At 35.7% G+C, this 18,573-nt stretch overlaps 1 protein-coding gene across 1 annotated transcript; it reads left to right on the plus strand.

Moving 5' to 3' along the window:
* The first annotated feature begins 1,775 nt into the window (after positions 1-1,775).
* On the plus strand, positions 1,776-7,805 carry LOC18442176 (protein trichome birefringence-like 38). Its single transcript, XM_006852400.3, has 5 exons — positions 1,776-2,188; positions 2,294-2,465; positions 4,958-5,133; positions 5,573-5,731; positions 7,178-7,805. Exons 1-5 carry the CDS (start codon positions 1,911-1,913, stop codon positions 7,467-7,469), a joined length of 1,077 nt encoding a protein of 358 aa, XP_006852462.3. The 5' UTR covers positions 1,776-1,910; the 3' UTR covers positions 7,470-7,805.
* Positions 7,806-18,573: the final 10,768 nt, after the last annotated feature.

Here is an 18,573-nt window from a genome sequence, read left to right on the forward strand (position 1 = left end):
AGGGGAACCAAAAAATGATGTACAAGACATATTGACGTGTGGGATGGAGGAGACTTTGCATGTAAAAGAGAGTGGGAGTTAGACGTTTAACGAAAAATATGATGCACAGTGTAAACGATATAGAGGTAGAGAGCCGAGAGATATAATGGAATCAAGACGAGAAGACTTTCTTCTTCCGGAGAAATTGTTGGGTGTTGGCCTGATAGGAAATCTGTAGAGAAGTATACCATAAAGAATTTTAGAGAGAGTAACTTTTTGAATAATTGTGCCTTTAAACTTTTTGACTGATTGTGCCTCTCTTGCAAATCATAATCTGTTACAAAATTTTATTTTTATGTTTACTAATTTTAATTCTAGAGAAGTGGGTAGACTTTTTAATTTTTTATTAGAGTTAATTTTGTTTTAGAAATAAGAATACGATGGTTAGATGGTTCTCTTTAGAGAAGTTTTAGGAAAGTTATCTTGTGGGTTTGGATTATGGTTAGCAAGTCACCGATTTAATCGTGATTTTTTCAAAAAAAACGGTTTTTTTTTTTTTTTTTGAAAAAACATTTAATCTGTGACTTTTCAATAGATCAGTAAGAATATGCGATCTTTTCAAAAAGGAGTTTAAAAAGCGACTTTTTCAAAATTTGAAAAAATTGTTTCAAAAAATCTTTCCAATTAATAAACTCTGATTTTTTTTTTTTTAGAAAGTTCAATATCTTTTTCTTGTTTTATAAAATTTCTATTTCTAGTTTTATTTCTATTCTCCCGAAACTTTCTCTCATTATCTGCTATGTGTATGGTGCGTATTTTTCCAGGTGGTTATGGGTATACCATAGTTAGCAAGTATGGGGTAGACAATTTCTTTTTAGAATGATGAAAATTGAATTCACTTACCCAATACTTATCTTGACGAATAGAATAGATAATCATCTTATGATTTAGAGATATGTCACATTGAATATTTGAAATTTATATTTATATGGAGGTCATTTTTATACGGAGTGATATATATAGAGTGAAAGCATTACTCCTCACTACTATTAAGTTTTTATATATTGAGTGATATATATATTTGGAGTTTCAAAATTTCTAATATTTTAAATATATCCAATTTTTTTACTTTGATTTTTTGAGCCTAGTCCGATATATTTGTGATCTCTTTACATGAAGTATTTTTTTTTATTCATATTTTTTCCCCAATTTTTTTTCCGACTTTTTAAAATAAAAACGATTAGTTTTTTATTTCATGGCCGATTTATTGATAATCCCTTACTTGCTAACCATCGTTTGGATGTGTAGGAAAGGAAAGTCATCTTTATTTATAAAAGAAATATCGTATGATGTATTGAGAGATTAAATTTTTATGAATGGCAAGAAAGTGATCTTTAGATATTGTAGTATACACTTTCTCTCGTGCTACATACAATATGTACTTTTCTATCGTGTTTTATTTTCTTCTCAAAAGGAAAGAGCAGCACTTCCTTTTGAATTTTGTTTCTATTAACTGTAATTACGAATCCTTGATATCTATAGTTCAATGTACATAGCACTCACTCCGCAAAAATATGGAAAATCAATCTTTTTATAGCTAAATGATCTTCTGTAATTCCTTTGAGAAATGGTGAGATTTCATGACTGCGCTTCGTTTCTATTATCGTTCCAAATTGAGCAAAAATAACTTATGATAAATAACGTATCCATAAAAATCTCATCGTATTTATATGCATTCTCATTTATTTATTTCTTGATAAGGCTAATCTTCCCTCCTTAGAGATGAAGAGAGATAGGTTACAGTAGGGAGAAACAGAGAGAGCATATAAGCATGTGAATGTCGACTTTATCTCAAGAAAGCTCTAGGGTTTGTTTTCCTGTGATCCATTTCCAGAAAACTCTAGGGTTTGTTATCCTGTGATCCATTTCATATGGGTTCTCCATTGCTGCTCATTTGTTCCATTTCTCTCATCATATGTAGCTTCTCTCTTAAAGAAGCAACTGCAGGAGTTTCCAAAAGTACCTACCAAAAATTATCTTCAGGCTGCGACATCTTTGCCGGGCATTGGGTATACGATGAGTCGTATCCTCTCTGTAATTCTTCGAGTTGCACTTTCTACAACAACATGTTCGACTGTGCAAAGAGTGGAAGGCCAGATAAGCTCTACCTGAAATATAGATGGCAACCGACCTGCTGTGACCTGCCGAGGTAACATACATTGAAGGGCATCCCATAGCTTAGCTTATTCGAGTAAATCGATTTCAATTGTTCTCTTACTAGTTTTGTTTTAATGGTGTGTTGATTTAATTTTAGGTTCGACGCTCTAAACTTCTTGTCGAAGATGAAGGGGAAGAGAATTTTGTTCGTGGGGGATTCGCTAGCCCTGAACCAGTGGCAGTCACTTGCATGCATGATTCAATCCGGTGCTCCAGCTCCTCACACAACCCTAGTATCAAAAGACCCATTACATTCTTTTCTATTCCCGGTGGGTTTCCTTCATCTTCTTTCCAATAAATCAAGGGAAAATCATAGATACCTTTTCAATTTTAACTTTCTACACATCCTAGCTTCAATATTTTTTCTATTATATATTCTAAATCCTAAAATTATAATCAAGGGCAAGCTTTCTATGCTTCCCTTACATCAGTTTGATATCTCAATAGACCTAAGGTTTCAATAGACCTAAGGCTTCAAAATATATCTGGGTCATAAAAATTCTAAATTTTATATCTTATATCTTTTAACCTCTTAAGTTAACTTTATCCCCTTTAAACCTATTTTTTTTTCCAAACAAATATAAGAAAGACATATTCTTTCTAAACACTATCATTTCCCTCTCTTCATGTGATTTTCCCCTAAATATCTCTCTCTACCTATTTTCCTCTCTCCCCTCCCTCGTGTCTCTCACTCTCTCTCCCTTAGAGAGACAAATTTCCCTTAAAGAGGGAAATTTGAGGTGAATATATCACGTGAAGAGAAAAATGATTTAGAATGATCATGCATTTTTTTATATTTCTTAGGGCTAAAAAAAAAGTTAAATGTGGGTAAAGTTAGTGGGTAAGGTAAAGTTAGTCAGGGGTTTGGAGATATATTTTGAATCATTGGATTTATTGAGATATAAAAACAAAAAATAAGGGGTACAAGGATATTTCTCCAAAAAAATATACTTCCCTTATCTAATCCAAAATAAGGGGTACGAGGATATTTCTCCAAAAAAATATACTTCCCTTATCCAACCCTTCATTTTGAATAGAGGGCTAAGATTGCCCTAATCACAATGTCACGTCTCTATACTATTTTATTTTTAATTTTTTTTATATAATCTATTTTGAACCAAATTTTGGACGTCCAATCCTCTATTTAAACTCGCACTAGCGAAAAATATTTAAAAAATATTTTCAATAAATTAAATTACCAAAATACCCCTAAAAAAATATAAGGGGTATTTTGGTCATTATATTTTATTTAAAAATTAATTTTAATATTTTTTATAGGTGGGCCCCAATGAGAAGACGGCACATATGAAATTTTCTATGCACACAATATGCATAAAAAAAAAAATTAAATAAAATACTTTGAGATCTTAAGATATAAGATTAACATCTTGATCAAAATTAGACCCTGGATGGTAGCTGAAGCATATCTTCTATGCTATAGGGAAAGTATAGAAACCTTTCCCTATAGTCAAAGTATTTTGAGACCAAAATGCCCTTTTACCCTCTCTTCTTTTTTTTCTCTCCTTGTCCTTTTAGACACGACCCTCTCTTGCTTTCTCTCTTTATATCTCTACCTATTTCTCTCTCTATCCTTCCTCACTTTCTCTCTCTTTCTCTCTTTATCCTCCCTCATTCTTTCTCTCTCTACCACTCACATGCCCATAATGCAGTCCACCAAGTTTTTGTGTTGGATTGAAATTTTTGGTTGCTGTCCGCGGTTTAGCACAAAAATGTATCGGAGTGCAAAAAGAAATTCGGTATGCCGCAAAAACATGTGGTTGAGCGAGAAAGAATGAGGGAGGGTAGAGAGGGAAAGAGAGATAGAAAGAGAGTAAGGGAGGGTAGAGAGAAATGTTGAGGGAGGTAGAGAGAGAAAGAGTGAGGGACCGTAGAAAAAGACATAGAAATAGAGATAGAAATGGGTGGAGAGAGAAAGAGAGAGAGGATGGGTGAGAGAGAGTGTGTTTGAGAGAGAAATGTAAAAAAGTATCTTGAAAAAGGGAAGAGAGAAAAAAAAATGTATTTTGGTCTAAAATGATTTGACTATTTGAGTGGGATAAATACAACAAAAAATAGTGTAAGGTCCTGGACTTTGCCGATGGTTGATTCTGTTTACATCCTGAATCGTTTCCTATTAATGGTTATGCCTATCTTAGTTCCTTGTGAATGCTCACACCTTTTTGGATGAGTGGTTATTATAATTCTTTTTCGAGTTATTGAGCTCCTATTTGATACCCACTTTGATTCGACCTCCGTGTCCGATCCCATGCCCTATATGCTCTGTGCCTGATTTGACCTCCGTGTCCGATCCCATGCCCTGTGGGCTCTGTGCTTGATTCGACCTCCGTGTCTGATCCCACGCTTTGCAGGTTCTGTGGCCTTGCAGGCTTTGTGGGACAGAGGAGCCCAGTAGGGTGCGGGGTCATAAAAAATGGTGTTGGGTTCAGAGTATAATAGTGTTGAGGTTTAGGGTATAATAGAAAAAACATTGGGGGTAGGATGTGAAAAAAGTTTAAATTGAAGGTATCCATAATTTTCCCTAAATTGTGCTAATGAGTCGGGATCTTAATATCTTCCGTTCAATGCTGCCTTTCATATGCTTTTCTTTTCCCTTGTTTTATTTCAGTTGATTTAGAAATTCTTATATAATTAAAATGGGAATCAACATGGAGTGAATATCTCCTACTATCTGTCTCATTACCTTGCAGATTTATTTCAGTTGATTTAGAAATTCTTATATAATTAAAATGGGAATCAACAGGAGTATGGAGTGAATATCTCCTATTATCTGTCTCATTACCTTGTAGACATAGTGAGTGAACCAACTGGCAGAGCGCTCGTACTTGACTCCATCAAACAAGCAGATGTGTGGCTTGGAGTCGATATTTTGTTGTTTAATTCGTGGCACTGGTGGATCCGCAATGATGATATGAAAGGGTGAGAGAAGTTTCTCATGTTTTTTTAAGGGGGATGGGCCGCGCCCGACCCAGACTCAACTGGGTCTAGGGTTTTGGACCTGGTTTAGATCTGGGTCAAGAACCAAAACAAACGCTTTTGAAAAATATTCAAAAAATATATTTTAAATATACACTTATACACATCATACATATGAACGCAAATTTATTAAAATATTAAATATTTTTAAAAAATTATGAACATATCATATGTGTGTTGAGATGTTCAGGTCGGATTGACTAGATCTGGACCCAACTCATCCGGTCCATGACTTGGACCTAGACCCGAACTCGGATCGGTTAGACCCAACCCGATTGCCATCCTTTTTTTTTTTGTAAGAGTAAACAAGTTTACGCTCTCGCCGCATGAATGTTACGTATTATATTTATGGTGAAATGAGGAAGATAATTCCTTTGTGCAGATGGGATTACATTAGGGAGGGGAATATGGTTTTCAAGGACATGAATCGAACCTTGGCTTTCTTGCAAGGAATGAAGACGTGGGCCAAATGGTCCGACGCTAAGGTTGATACCTCCAAGACTACAGTCTTCTTTCAGGGGATTTCTCCAACCCACTATCGGTGAGTAACCCCATAAAGTTCAATACTAATCTTTGGGCCTTTGAGTACTGATTTTAACTGCATTCCCAGACCATTCATGATTGAATATTGTTTTAAATAAAATATTATAACAAAACTATTATAATATAATATTATAATATAATGGGTTTTTATATAAAGAGATTATTTATCTTTTGTACGTGGAGGTTACAATTATTGTTGTCTCTTAAATTTCAAAATGGGGTAGCATTGATTAGACACAATTTTAAAAAATAAAAAATTTCTCAGACTCTGTGATATACCTCAAGCCATCCAATTTGACATCTAATGAATAATAATGAGTGTGACCTCCATGTAAAAAAGATAAATGGTCTCGCTGCGACTATCCCAATAATAATAATAATAATAACAATAACAATCATCATCATCATCATCATCATTATTCAAGCCTTGTTCCAATTAATTGGACTCTGCTAATTATAATAATTATATATTAATACAATATTTTTTATTTTTGTTAATATAATAGTATAATATTAAAATTTTTATAATAAAATACAAATATCTTAATAGTGATATAATATGATATCAATACATTAAGATAACAACATAATACTATAATAAAAATATAATTAAATAGACTATTTCAATAATAAATATTTTAAATATGGGTGTTGTTTGTATAAAGCGGAGGCCTTAACTACCCAAAGTAAGGTGCACCTTCAAATATTATCAAAAGATATTGTGCCACTACTAGAAATCTTTGTGATGGTTTAAAAATTTATTTTCATCTCACACTATAAAATTTAAATCTTCAAAAATAGTGTAGATTAAGCCGATCTATGAACACTTGAAAATATTGAAAATTAAGACTAAAATAATCCATTACAAGATGCATTGTTTCCAAGACTTAAAATCCATTTTGTCTCATATCCATACATTTTGAGTTTGAGATAATTGATAAGGATTTTTGGGTGTTGAAACAATCTCTTCTAGTGAATTTTTGATGTGCACCATAATTTGATTGTTTAGGGCTTCACCTCACATAAATTTTTTCCTTTAAATAATAACATCAATAATACCAATAATAAAAGTAATAGTAGTAATATTAATAATAGTAACAATAATAACATTAGGGTCATGTGTCTAACTTTGGATTTCTAAAAAATATCAATTCCACTGAAGGACTTGACATTTCCTCAAACTTGGCTTAAATTGAGGAGACACGACTCCACACAGAAATGTGAACCAAATACGTCAGTCTCAGCCATTTCCATGGAAATGAGACTCCCAGGAACCAAATGGGCCCTTAAAGGTAGAAGGGAAAATAACAAAAAAAATATGAAAATCAGGGATGTGTGGGGGGAGGGGAGAATAAAAGAATGAAACTGCATTGAGACTCAATGCTTTCGAGTTCCGTTGGCACATAGAGTGTTGTCTTGGTGACCATAATTTGGGTGTGCACAGAGGGATTGAGTGGAATGGCAGAGACACTGAAACATGCCGTGGACAGACACAACCATTGTTGGGGTCGACATACCCGGGTGGGTCGCTACCGGTAGTGGCGTTGCTAGCGAATGTGTTGGAGAGCATGGAAAGGCCCCCATACCTCCTCAACATAACCACCCTCTCCCAGCTTCGGAAGGACGCCCACCTTTCCATCTACTCCCCTCGGGGAGGTAACGATTGCAGCCATTGGTGTGTAGCAGGCCTTCCTGATACATGGAATCTACTCCTCTATGCTGCACTTTTCTTCTGATCCATTAACCTTTCAAGGACTATTGAGATTTTGTCAAATTGTATTGAATATACTGTGGGTGAAATCTAAACAGTAGACAAAATTTGAATCCAAAGGCCATGGCGGTCTCTATATAAATAAGATGGGGGTTAGTTCTTCTCATGAAGAAAAAAACTTAAGTCACTTTGGGATTTGAGAGCCATTTTTAAGCATCTCTGATATTTTTTGTTGCATTTTCTCCTACTATATCATCGAATAACAGACAATATAGTAACTCATATGACTTCGTGCTCCCAAGGAACATACTGTCCCTTTCCTCCCTTTGGTAAAACTCAGTGTAGGAGTATTTATAGAACCCAACATTTTGGGGATGATATGTCTTAAACCAAATGACCAACTTCCCACCCAAAAAAAACAAAAAAAGAAAAAAAGTATATAACTTAATCTTTGCAGGTGTGAAGAAAACAACATTATAAAAATTGAGCATAGACCATCCAATTTTTTGGCTTCCAGATCTAAGTACCAAACTACCAATCAACTCAAATAAAAACTTTTATTTTGCAAATAATCATCTGATAATTGATAAGTGGATCCGAAAGTTTCATATCCAGAAAATCCTATAAATTGCATTTTCACTGAGCAAGTAAGTGGACGATATAATTCTAAGGGAGCATTGTGTAAGCCCTAGTTAGTAAATTGATTTCAAATGGTTCATATTGCCCACACACATATTCAAATTTAAAAGGGAAAGAAATGGAAAGAAAAAAAAAGAAGGAACAAGGAAAACTTAATTTTCTTCCAATATCAATTTCTTGATAAGGTGAAATGGATTTATGGTCTTAAAAAAGTTAGTTTCATCTTCTCAACCATTGCAAAGCCTTAGATGGCTTATCAATTTTAATACACAAATGACATAATAGAATTTGGAGTTTTTAAGTATCTCCATATTTATTTTATTCTATTTTATTTTATTGGGATAGAGAATGTTTGCACTCGTTTGAATATTATTTTTAGTATTTAGTTGATGAAAATATACCATGTTATTTTAATTCCAAAAATTCTTCAAAATACGCATGAGAGATGTACTATTTAACATTTTACACATTTACAACTATTCCAACTCATGATCATATGTCTTTAGGTATTTTGAAATAAATTAAACAATATGGAGTAAAACATTCAATATTTCATATCTAATGGGCATTTTGATGATTTCCCTTCTAAATAATATTAGTACATAATGTACAATAGTGTTTCACAAGGTTATTATTTGTCTTATTCTAAAGTAGAAGTGTTTTGTGTGCCGGGGGATGAAATTTTAAACTAAATTAGCCTGAAGCACAGTGCATCCATCTTAAAGAGTGTTGGTCCTAGCAAAAGAAGAAAACTTATCGTCTAGAATTTTGGACCCTGTTTTTATGCGGCCAAGACCGCATATGTAGAAATGCGGGTCTCTTAAATAAATCTACTTTTGAGATAGATTTTTGGATTTAATTTTAAGGACATGTAATCTATAACATGGAGCTCATGAATATGAAAAAATAAATAATTTTTAAAAACTAAAAATATTAATTTTAGTAAGAAAACATTTGGATCGTTAGTTTCCATTGTTTTTATATGAAACACCTACTTACATTTATCTTTAAGATGGACGCTTTACACTTTTTAGACCGCATATATAATCATGCGGTCCAGCTTGCATGAAACAATTTTCCCTAAAATTATTCTCCAAAAAATATTATTTTTAATCTTGAATTACTAGTACTACAACAACAACATATTAATGTTCTCTATGTTAGAAATTATGTATGTTCCTAAAAAATTAGGTTCAAACCCAATCTCAAAAGTGGATCATGGAGAGAGGAAAAGGATGCGCGTCTAAATGGTATCCCATTCTAAATAGAACTCGTTTTTTAGTGCTACTTTGGTGAAGTTAATACGAGGAGCATTCTCGACCTTTGCATTAATATAACAAGAAGAGTGACGACATCATGCATCGTATGGGACGCTCAATATTGCAAGGATAGGAGCACTGTATACGCTCACATCAGCCCACACACGTGTGGAACACGTAAATAATGCAGGACACCCAATATTAAGTATAAGAACACTCATATCATACTCATAAGTACCTCTGGAAATTAATGCCGGAAATTAATGCCGCACGATAGAAAAAATAAAGGAGGGTGAAATTGAATAATACTAAGGTCCAAATAAGGTTTTCCCTATAATATTTTTTCTAAGCATATTATAAATGCATTTATTCCTCCATTGCCCATTCGCCGCAGTTGCGTGAGAGTGGTTGGTGTCCAGTGCTAACTGGATTGGACCGAGGCCTATGGATGTCCTTGCGATGGTGCACCAGTTTTAGGCTCCTCCTTTCTTGCGTTTAGGAGTAAACTATGGAGGATTTCTGTTGCAACTATGTAATAGAACCTATGAAGGGGATGGAACTTCATATCCTTTGAAGGGTGCAGTAGAAACCTGCCGTTTTTTTTCTCAGCAGTCCAATGCTCCATTGTGGCTTGAACCTATACTTTTCTTCGTCTTACTACCGTGCCCAAGGAATTACTCTTTAGAGATTTGATGCAATACAAATCTAGACGCACCTCCACTCGATGTGTATGGATCAAACGTCCTGAAGGTTGGGTGAAGCTGAATTTTGACGACAATGTTAAGGGACAGATCTCTGATTTTGGGGGTCTTTTTCGTGATCAAAACGCTACAACGATCTGGACTTATTTTGGAAAGCTACACGGTTGGGAAATTAATGAAGCCGAGCTTTGGGCATTGAAAATCTAAGTTGGATCATTCTTTCCCTAGAGTTATTATCGAAGGCGACTCAACTATTGTGTTCAGATGGTATTCTCACCCAAAATCGACTCCTTGGAAGATTATCAACTAATGTGTTCAGATGGTATTCTCACCCAGAATCCACTCCTTGGAAGATTAGTGGTGTTATGGATGAAATCCTAATTCTGCTTAGAGATTATGAAGTCATCTTCCATTATGTGGTCTGAGGTTTTAATACTGAGGCAAATATGTTGGCTAAGAGGGCCACATCATGATTGACGGTGGCGCTCTCCTCTCCTCTTATTTTTTCCCCCTTCCTTGTTCCCCTGTTCACTCTTTGCTTGTGTTGTTTTTGTTATTTTTTTGTATTGTACTTTCATTATCTTAATGAATTTGACATTTTTTCAAAAAATATATATTATAAATACATGAATGTAGAATTGAAATGGTCTCAAAAGAGCTATAACTTAAAAAGGTGCAACTAGTTCAATATTTACATAAAAGAAAAATTGGACTTTTGGTTCTTAAAAGTTTGACCGAACATTTAAAAAAGGTCTTTGTTCAATAGGATGTTGTGGTGCGTGTTTGTTTGAGGTAGGTTGAGAAGGTTACATTCCCAGATTTAGGGTCACTCTTGTGGGATTTTACCCGAGGGAGTGAATGTAAGAATTGCTCGAATTAGAGAGTATAGTCTTTTTGTTAAGTATATGACAGATATTTGGATTGTCGAACTGAAATGAATTAAAAAAAGACACAACATTAAAAGGTCTGAGATTATTCGAGAATATACTCATTGAATGCTGAGAATATTAGTTGTATTTGCGTTTATTTTTATGAAATTAATGTGTGCTAATTTTCTTTTTCCCTAGGCCTATGCATCTAAAGTCTCTAATGAGTTTTGAATGGATTCCTCATAATTCCTTTTAGCTGGGATTCATACTAAGAAAGGTTTTAAAATTTGACGACCCATAAGGGAAATCGTTTAGGCTGATTTGGTTCCCTGAATATATTACTCCGAAAAATGTGATGCTTAAAAGAGTATTTAAGATGCTTAAAACAAATATAGACTCTAACTAATATCACTAGAGGAAATACATTTGGGGCCAAATTCACCGACGCATTTCCATATAACAGAAATACAAGGTTATCTATATATATATATATATATATATATATATATATATATATATATATATATATATATAAGGTTTAATCCTCTGTTACAATTTACATTGACCAAATAAAAAGCAATAACGCCAACTACCCTTGATTATGACATTGAGACCTATACTTTTGTTTCTGAGAAGAATGCTACACAAACATATTAAATGAAGAGAAATAACATCAAGGGGACATCAGCACGTATACTTGATCTAAGGAAGGGAAGTTACTCATGTGTATACTTCATCTTTTGAGAATGGGCCTCAAGTGAGTACTTGGAGCACAAAAAAAATCCCTATCTCTCTCCTCTGTGTATTAAAATTATTATTCTCTCTCTATCTCACTCACTCTAATAAATGCTAAAACACTCAGAGTTGTGTTTATAAGATATGTGAATAAAAAAGAATGTAAACCAAAATTTGTGAACTCCCTCCCTTGATCATCAACATGGTTTATATAATCCTCATGAAGTGATTAGCTTTAATCTCCAACTGATAACTACAAGGCTGTGATACTTTTAATCTGGATCATCGATCTCTTGGAAATATATCTTCATATTGACTTCTGCGCTGATTCCTCATATGAATTCGTATTTGAATCTATGAGCTGATCTTTGTACTTACCTTCATCTCCACACAAATTTGAGTTTGCGAGCTGTTTCATGTGAATTTGAATATGTTAGCTGGTCTCACACAAATTTGAATATGTTAAGTAATCTGATACTTATCTTCACCCTACATGAATTTCATTTCCCTACGCTAGTCTCTTTGAATTCATGCTCAACTATACACAAACTTGTAGTTGAATTCATGCTTATCTATTCGTGTTGTTTCATGATCATGTGATCTATAGGTTAATCCATTCATATCAATATAGCTTTAACTATAATCATGTATTTAGTCAATACTCATCTTCAATTTCAAATTTTAATTTACAGAATTGAGATCCAGCGGAGCTATCCCCTGAGGAAAACCAGGATGTTGGTGCTTCTAATTGCCCGTTCATTCAATTTCTACTATGCAGTCGGACACATCTCTGTATATCTTCAATTTCTTTCTCCATGCACATCCTTTAATCACGAAATTTGGTGAGATTCAAGAGAACTTAGAATTGAACCCAATGGTTCAAGTCTTGTTGAAAATGGACTTCCGATGAAAGAGATACATCCCATGAAAGTCACTGCATTTCTACTGGAATATGTGTAAGCAACAGCAAGGAATTGTAGATGCAACCGCTTCCTCCATATATATCAAACAATTCCACACCTTTTAAGGCGATAAAGCATCGAGTCAAGAATCCAATGCTCCCACTCCCATGAGAAAATTCCCCATATTGGGAGATAATTCCAATTTTGGTGACCGGATGTCATCCCGGTTATAACGTACAAGGTATAAATCTTTTAAGGATTTAACTGCCGGGGTATACATATGATAAATGACTCCAAGCGATACAAAATTTCAGGGTGAGGGCTATGACGCTTTAAACATAAACCCTTGATAATCTCGGCTCAATTCCAAAACTGACGGTCAAGGCATATCTTAACTGATGGTGGATATGGACATGAGTTAAGGCCAGTCCAAATATTGCCTAAGTTATATCACTCCTAGACTTTAAGGCATATAAAGCCTTAACATGTATATTTTCAAGGATTTACCTCAATACATCAATATGGCAAGGTTTTCCTTATGCTCTGCCTATTAGAACCCCATATTCTTAATCGACTTGTTAAAAGAGTCATATCACGTCTCACCCAGAACTCCTCCAATATCCAGTGGAGAGACATCCATGTGTCATGGAATATATGCATGCCAAAGTTCTATCTCAAATAGAAATGTCTCTAGGATATCTTATCATTGCTCATAAGTTATCACACACATGCATCGGTGGATGCCCACAAATTAAACCATATCTAGTTCATCCACATATCACATGGACTTGCATATCAGGCCTTAGGAGTGTATATATCTTAGAACTTATCTCAAAACAAGATCACTTTAATTCTTAAGCCAACCTAGAATATGCTCAACTGACGAACTATTTGCATCATATCTTTATCGGTTGTAAGTTAGAACATTTAAGAACATATTGACGAATCAAGACTCCTCGGGTGTATTAAGACCTTCATATGGTAAATCATGATCATATCATGTATTTCATATCACATGAGGCATATCTGATTAGGTATTATCAAGAACCATACTCGTATCTTATCGATCGCGCATTAAGATAACTATCCAGTGTGGTCATAAGCTTTGCAGTATAGTGATGTCTTCAATCTATCGAGCGTTCGTTAGTGGCCCATTTAGGTTTGGACTTTGTGAACCCATAAGCCAGGAAATCTGAGAGACAAAGCGAGCCTAGGAAGAAAATTGTAAGAAAAACTAAATCTAAAGATGCAATTTTAAGCCCTAGCCCCTAAAAACAAACTTTTAGCCTAGATCAACAAAACTCTAGTTCAACTAAGCTAAGGCCTTATCAAAACCTGAAGAGAAACAAAGATGACGGATATCATAAACTCAGCTCGTCCTGGAGGCCTCGAGGCTCCTGGGCGAGCTGGCCCATTATGGTATTTTTCTCATCATCTTTTCTTTTATTTTTCAGTTATTTTGTTAGATTTAGGCTTTTATTCTTACTCATTCAATATTTCATGTTTTTGGATTTCTCATCCTCTTTTTCTTTATTTTTATAGTTATTTTGTTAGATTTAGGTTTTATTCATATTTCAATCAATATTTCGTGCTTTTTGGATCTATGCTGGCTCTGCCACTGATCTGAGAGCAGATCTATTCATGTTTTAATATATCTAGTCTCATGTCAGAATTTGATTTTCCCCACTCTCTATCACACTTTTAAAATCAGTTTGTGGTACAGATCTGTGGAATCTTCCCCTTACGATCTCTTTGATTTGCATAGTAAACAATACTTAACCGAAGGTATAATTGTATGTCATGATCATCTTCTTCTCTCATCGGGCGTTCATTAAATTGTACTTAGTTCAGCATTGACTAAAATTACACTCAACAATCACCCTTTTCCACTTTCCTAAACTGCCCCTTTATCAAAAGAAAAATTTTATTGGATGCCCCTTCCTCAATGGGACGGACTCCCAACAATCTCCCCCTCCAGCATCAGGAGGGAGGTTTCCTTTCGCAGATCAACCAGGTGCTCAAATGGCACACATGCTTTTCATGCTTTTACATAGCTCTTGCTTATCGCTAGCTAAGGTCTTGGTCATCATATTCGACTTGTTCCTATCGGTATGGATCTTCTCTAGTTGCAACAACTTCTTCTCTAGAACATCCTCAATCCAATGGTAACGCACTTCAATGTGCTTCGTCCTAGAATGGAAGCTTGCATTATTTCTCAAGTGAATAGCACTTTGACTGTCACAATGAATGATATACTTGTCTTGTTTCAAGCCTAGCTCCTAGAGGTATCTCTTCATCCATATCATCTCTTTGCAGGATTCAGAGACTGCAATGTACTCTGCCTCTATGGTAGATAGAGCTATACACTTCTACAGATTGAATTGCCATGAAACAATTGTCCCTATAAAAGTAAACAGGTATCCCGAGATTGACTTCCTGGAGTCTACATCTCCATCCATGTCAGCATTTGTGTACCGCTTGTAAGACATGTTTACCTCCCCGAAGCACAAATATACTTCGGATGTTCCCCTAAGATATTTGAATATTCACTTGATTGCTACCCAATGTTCATTGCCAGGATTAGCGATAAATCTACTCATTACACCAACTGTGTGTGTAATATTTGGTCTCATTCACACCAAGACGTACATTAAACTTCCTATAGTTGACGCATAGGGAACTTTCTGCATTTCTTCTTTCTCATTCTTATTTGAAGCGCTCTGCTTGGCACTTAACTTGAAACGACTTCAAAGTGGGGAACCGACAATTTTTGTTTGTTTATACTGAGCATTTTGAGCTCTTTCTCAATGTACTTTTCTTGTGACAACCATAGCTTCCTAGCCCTCATGTCACAAGAGATCTTCATGCCCAAGATCTGTTGAGCATGCCCTAAGTCCTTCATGGCAAAGGCATTGCTCAACTCTTCTTTCAACCTATCAATCTTGCTAATGTCCTAACCGACAGTTAGAATGTCATCAACGTACAGTAAAATAATTTTGAAGTTATTGTATGAGAATTTCTCGATGAATGCATAATGGTTTGAAGCTATCATCTTGTACCTATGACTCCGAATGAAGGAGTCAAACTTCTTGTACTATTGTCTTGAGGCTTGTTTCAGGCTATATACGCTATTTTCCATCTTGCAAATCATTTACTCCTTTCCTTTTACAACAGATCCTTCTGGGGGCTTCGTATATATTTCATCCTCCAAATCACCATGGAGAAAGACACTCTTGACATCTAGTTGCTCTATCTCTAGATTTAAGCTTGGAACTAGGCCTACACGAGAAAAGATTTCATCAAAATTGATACCTTTTTTTTTGCCCAAAACCTTTCACAACCAACCTAGCCTTGTACTTGGCTGTGAGCTTTTCTCTTCCGTCTTTATCCTGAAGACTCACTTGTTCTTCAATTTATTCTTGTGTTTAGGCAACTTTATCAGGTCATAGGTGTGGTTCTGATGCAAGGATTCCATATCTTCTTGCATAGCTTTAACTCACTCCTCATTTTGTTCATCAACTTGAGCTTCCTGGTAACTTTCTGGTTTACCCACTTTAATGCATAAGATATACTCTGATGCATGGTATCTTGTAGAGGGTTTATATCCTCTAGAGGACCTTCTGAGTTCAACTGTAGGTAACACTTCTTGAACAGGTTTCTCCCCTTGTTCTACATCACTCGGATGTGGTAGGTCTAACTCTTGGGGCCATCCTCTTATTGCACATTTCTCCCATTGTCATGTACCATGGTAGGAGGAACTATGACAGATGTTGAGCTATTGGAGATCCGTGACTTATTTTACTTCTTCACCTCTTATATGGTAAGGTCTTCTTGAAAGACCACATCCCTACTCCGAATCACCTTCATGTTCTCAGGATCCCATATACTATAGCCAAACTCTTCACTTGAGTACCCTAAGAAGATGCATAAGAAGAGCGTTTTATCATCTAACTTGGATCTGTGTTCCTTGGGCATGTGCATCAATGCCTTGCATCCAAACACCCTCATGTGTGAATAAGAGATCTTTTTCGATCCAAACTCTCTTTGGGATTTCACAATCTAGAGGAAATGACAGGGATCTATTTATCAGGTAGCATGTTGTGAGGACTACTTCACCCTAATACGGCTTTGGTAACTTGGCGGCAGATATCATGCTGCTAACTCTTTCCATAATGGTGTGATTTATTCTCTCTGCTAAAACATTATGATGGAGGGTATATGGCACTGTCGTTTCATGTCGTATGCCACGCTTGGCACAATATCTTTTGAAAGCATTCGAGGTGTTCTCTGCCCCATTGTTTGATCTGAGACACTTCAACAACTTGCATGTCTCCCTTTCCACCTAAGCATGGAAATTCTGAAAGATCTCAAATACCTGATCTTTCGATTTCAGCAAGCACCCATACCTTTCTTGAAGCATCATCAATAAAGGTGCCAAAATATGATGCGACACCAAGCGACTTGACATCAATGAGACCACACACATCTGAATACACCAGATCCAGGATTTTTGTATTTTTAGAGTTCTTAATAGAGAAAGAGACTCTATATTGTTTGCCTAGCAAACAATGATTACATGGGCTTAGAGATTCATTCTTGACATTGGAAAGAATCTACTTCTTTGGTAAGGTTTGCATTCCTTTCTCACTCATGTGGCCAAGACGCCTATGGCACAGATCTTGTGAGGATTCTTCCATAGCGACATTAACTTCACCATTGAAGACATGCACTTGTGTTCTGTGGAGTGAACAACACTTATTGCCCTTTGCTATAACAAGAGATATCTTTGTTAACTTCCAATGTCCCTTACCAAACAATGAGTGGTACCCTTCATCATTTAAACACCCTCTTGAGATGAGGTTCAAATAGATGTCTAATACATGTCTGATGTCGTTTAACACAAGATTCATCCCAACATCAGTTTTGATGTGTATATCTTCCTTTCCCACAATCTTTGAGCAACCGTTGTTCCCCATCTTTACATAGTCAAAATCTCTCGCTCTGTAAGAAGTAAAATAGTATCTATGTGGGGTACCATGAAATGATGCTTTGATATCAACAACCCAATCCGAGTTGCATGAACTTGATGCAATATTGATGTAGTCATCGCCATAGTTTCCAACCACACCAACATATGTGGTAACTGTTGTGGTTTGCCTGCCATCATCGCTGATATTGTCATCATTTTTTTATTTCTTGAGCTTCCGACAATGTTTCTTGACATACCCTTTCTTGCCACAATGATAGCACGTGACCATCTTTCTCGACTTTGATCTAGCTTTATCCATAGATCGATTTTGGTCCCTTGTTTTGGACATTCCTGGATTTGTAGCAAGAGCTTGCGAGTTTGATATGTCAGATGATCTTCTTCTTCTCATCTCCTTATTCGACAGGCTTGCTAGTGACATAACTCATGGTGATTATCCCATCAGGTGCTGAGTTACAAAAACTACTAGGGTCTTCCAACTATCTGATAGTGAACTGAGCAAAAACAGAGCTTGTAGCTCATCTTCCAGGAACGACTTCATCGTTGCGAGTTGGTTAACAATGCTTTACACCTCATTCAGGTGCTTTGCAATGGATCCCTCATCCCTGAACTTTATGTTCACAAATTTTCGGATCAAGTGCCTTATTTCCGACAGTCATCCTCTCATACAAGTCATTTTCCATAATGGTTTGGTGGTTGTTTTCGTCGACACATGGTGGAACACATTTTCTTCCAAGCATTGTCGGATAGTTCCGAGAGTCTTTCAGTCTTGTCTCTTTCCCTCGTTGTTTGTTATAACTTCAAGCTTGTGTACTACCCTTCAATGGGTGTGTACAAGTCCTTACAGTATAGCAGATCTTCCATCTTTGGCTTCCAGATGATCTAGTTAGTCCCGTTGAGTGATATCATGCTGCTCTCGGTATTGGAATCCATCTTAAATCGCACACACTATTTGTCCACCATATGTTACAGTTAGCTATTGCTTGTATGTTACCGTTAACTAACGCCCATGCGTCACAGTGAGCTATCACCCGTGC

The sequence above is a fragment of the Amborella trichopoda genome, chromosome 1 (genome assembly GCF_054954075.1).
Source record: "Amborella trichopoda isolate Santa Cruz 75 chromosome 1, AtrichopodaSantaCruz75HAP2 v2.0, whole genome shotgun sequence".
NCBI classification, from domain to species: Eukaryota; Viridiplantae; Streptophyta; class Magnoliopsida; order Amborellales; family Amborellaceae; genus Amborella; species Amborella trichopoda.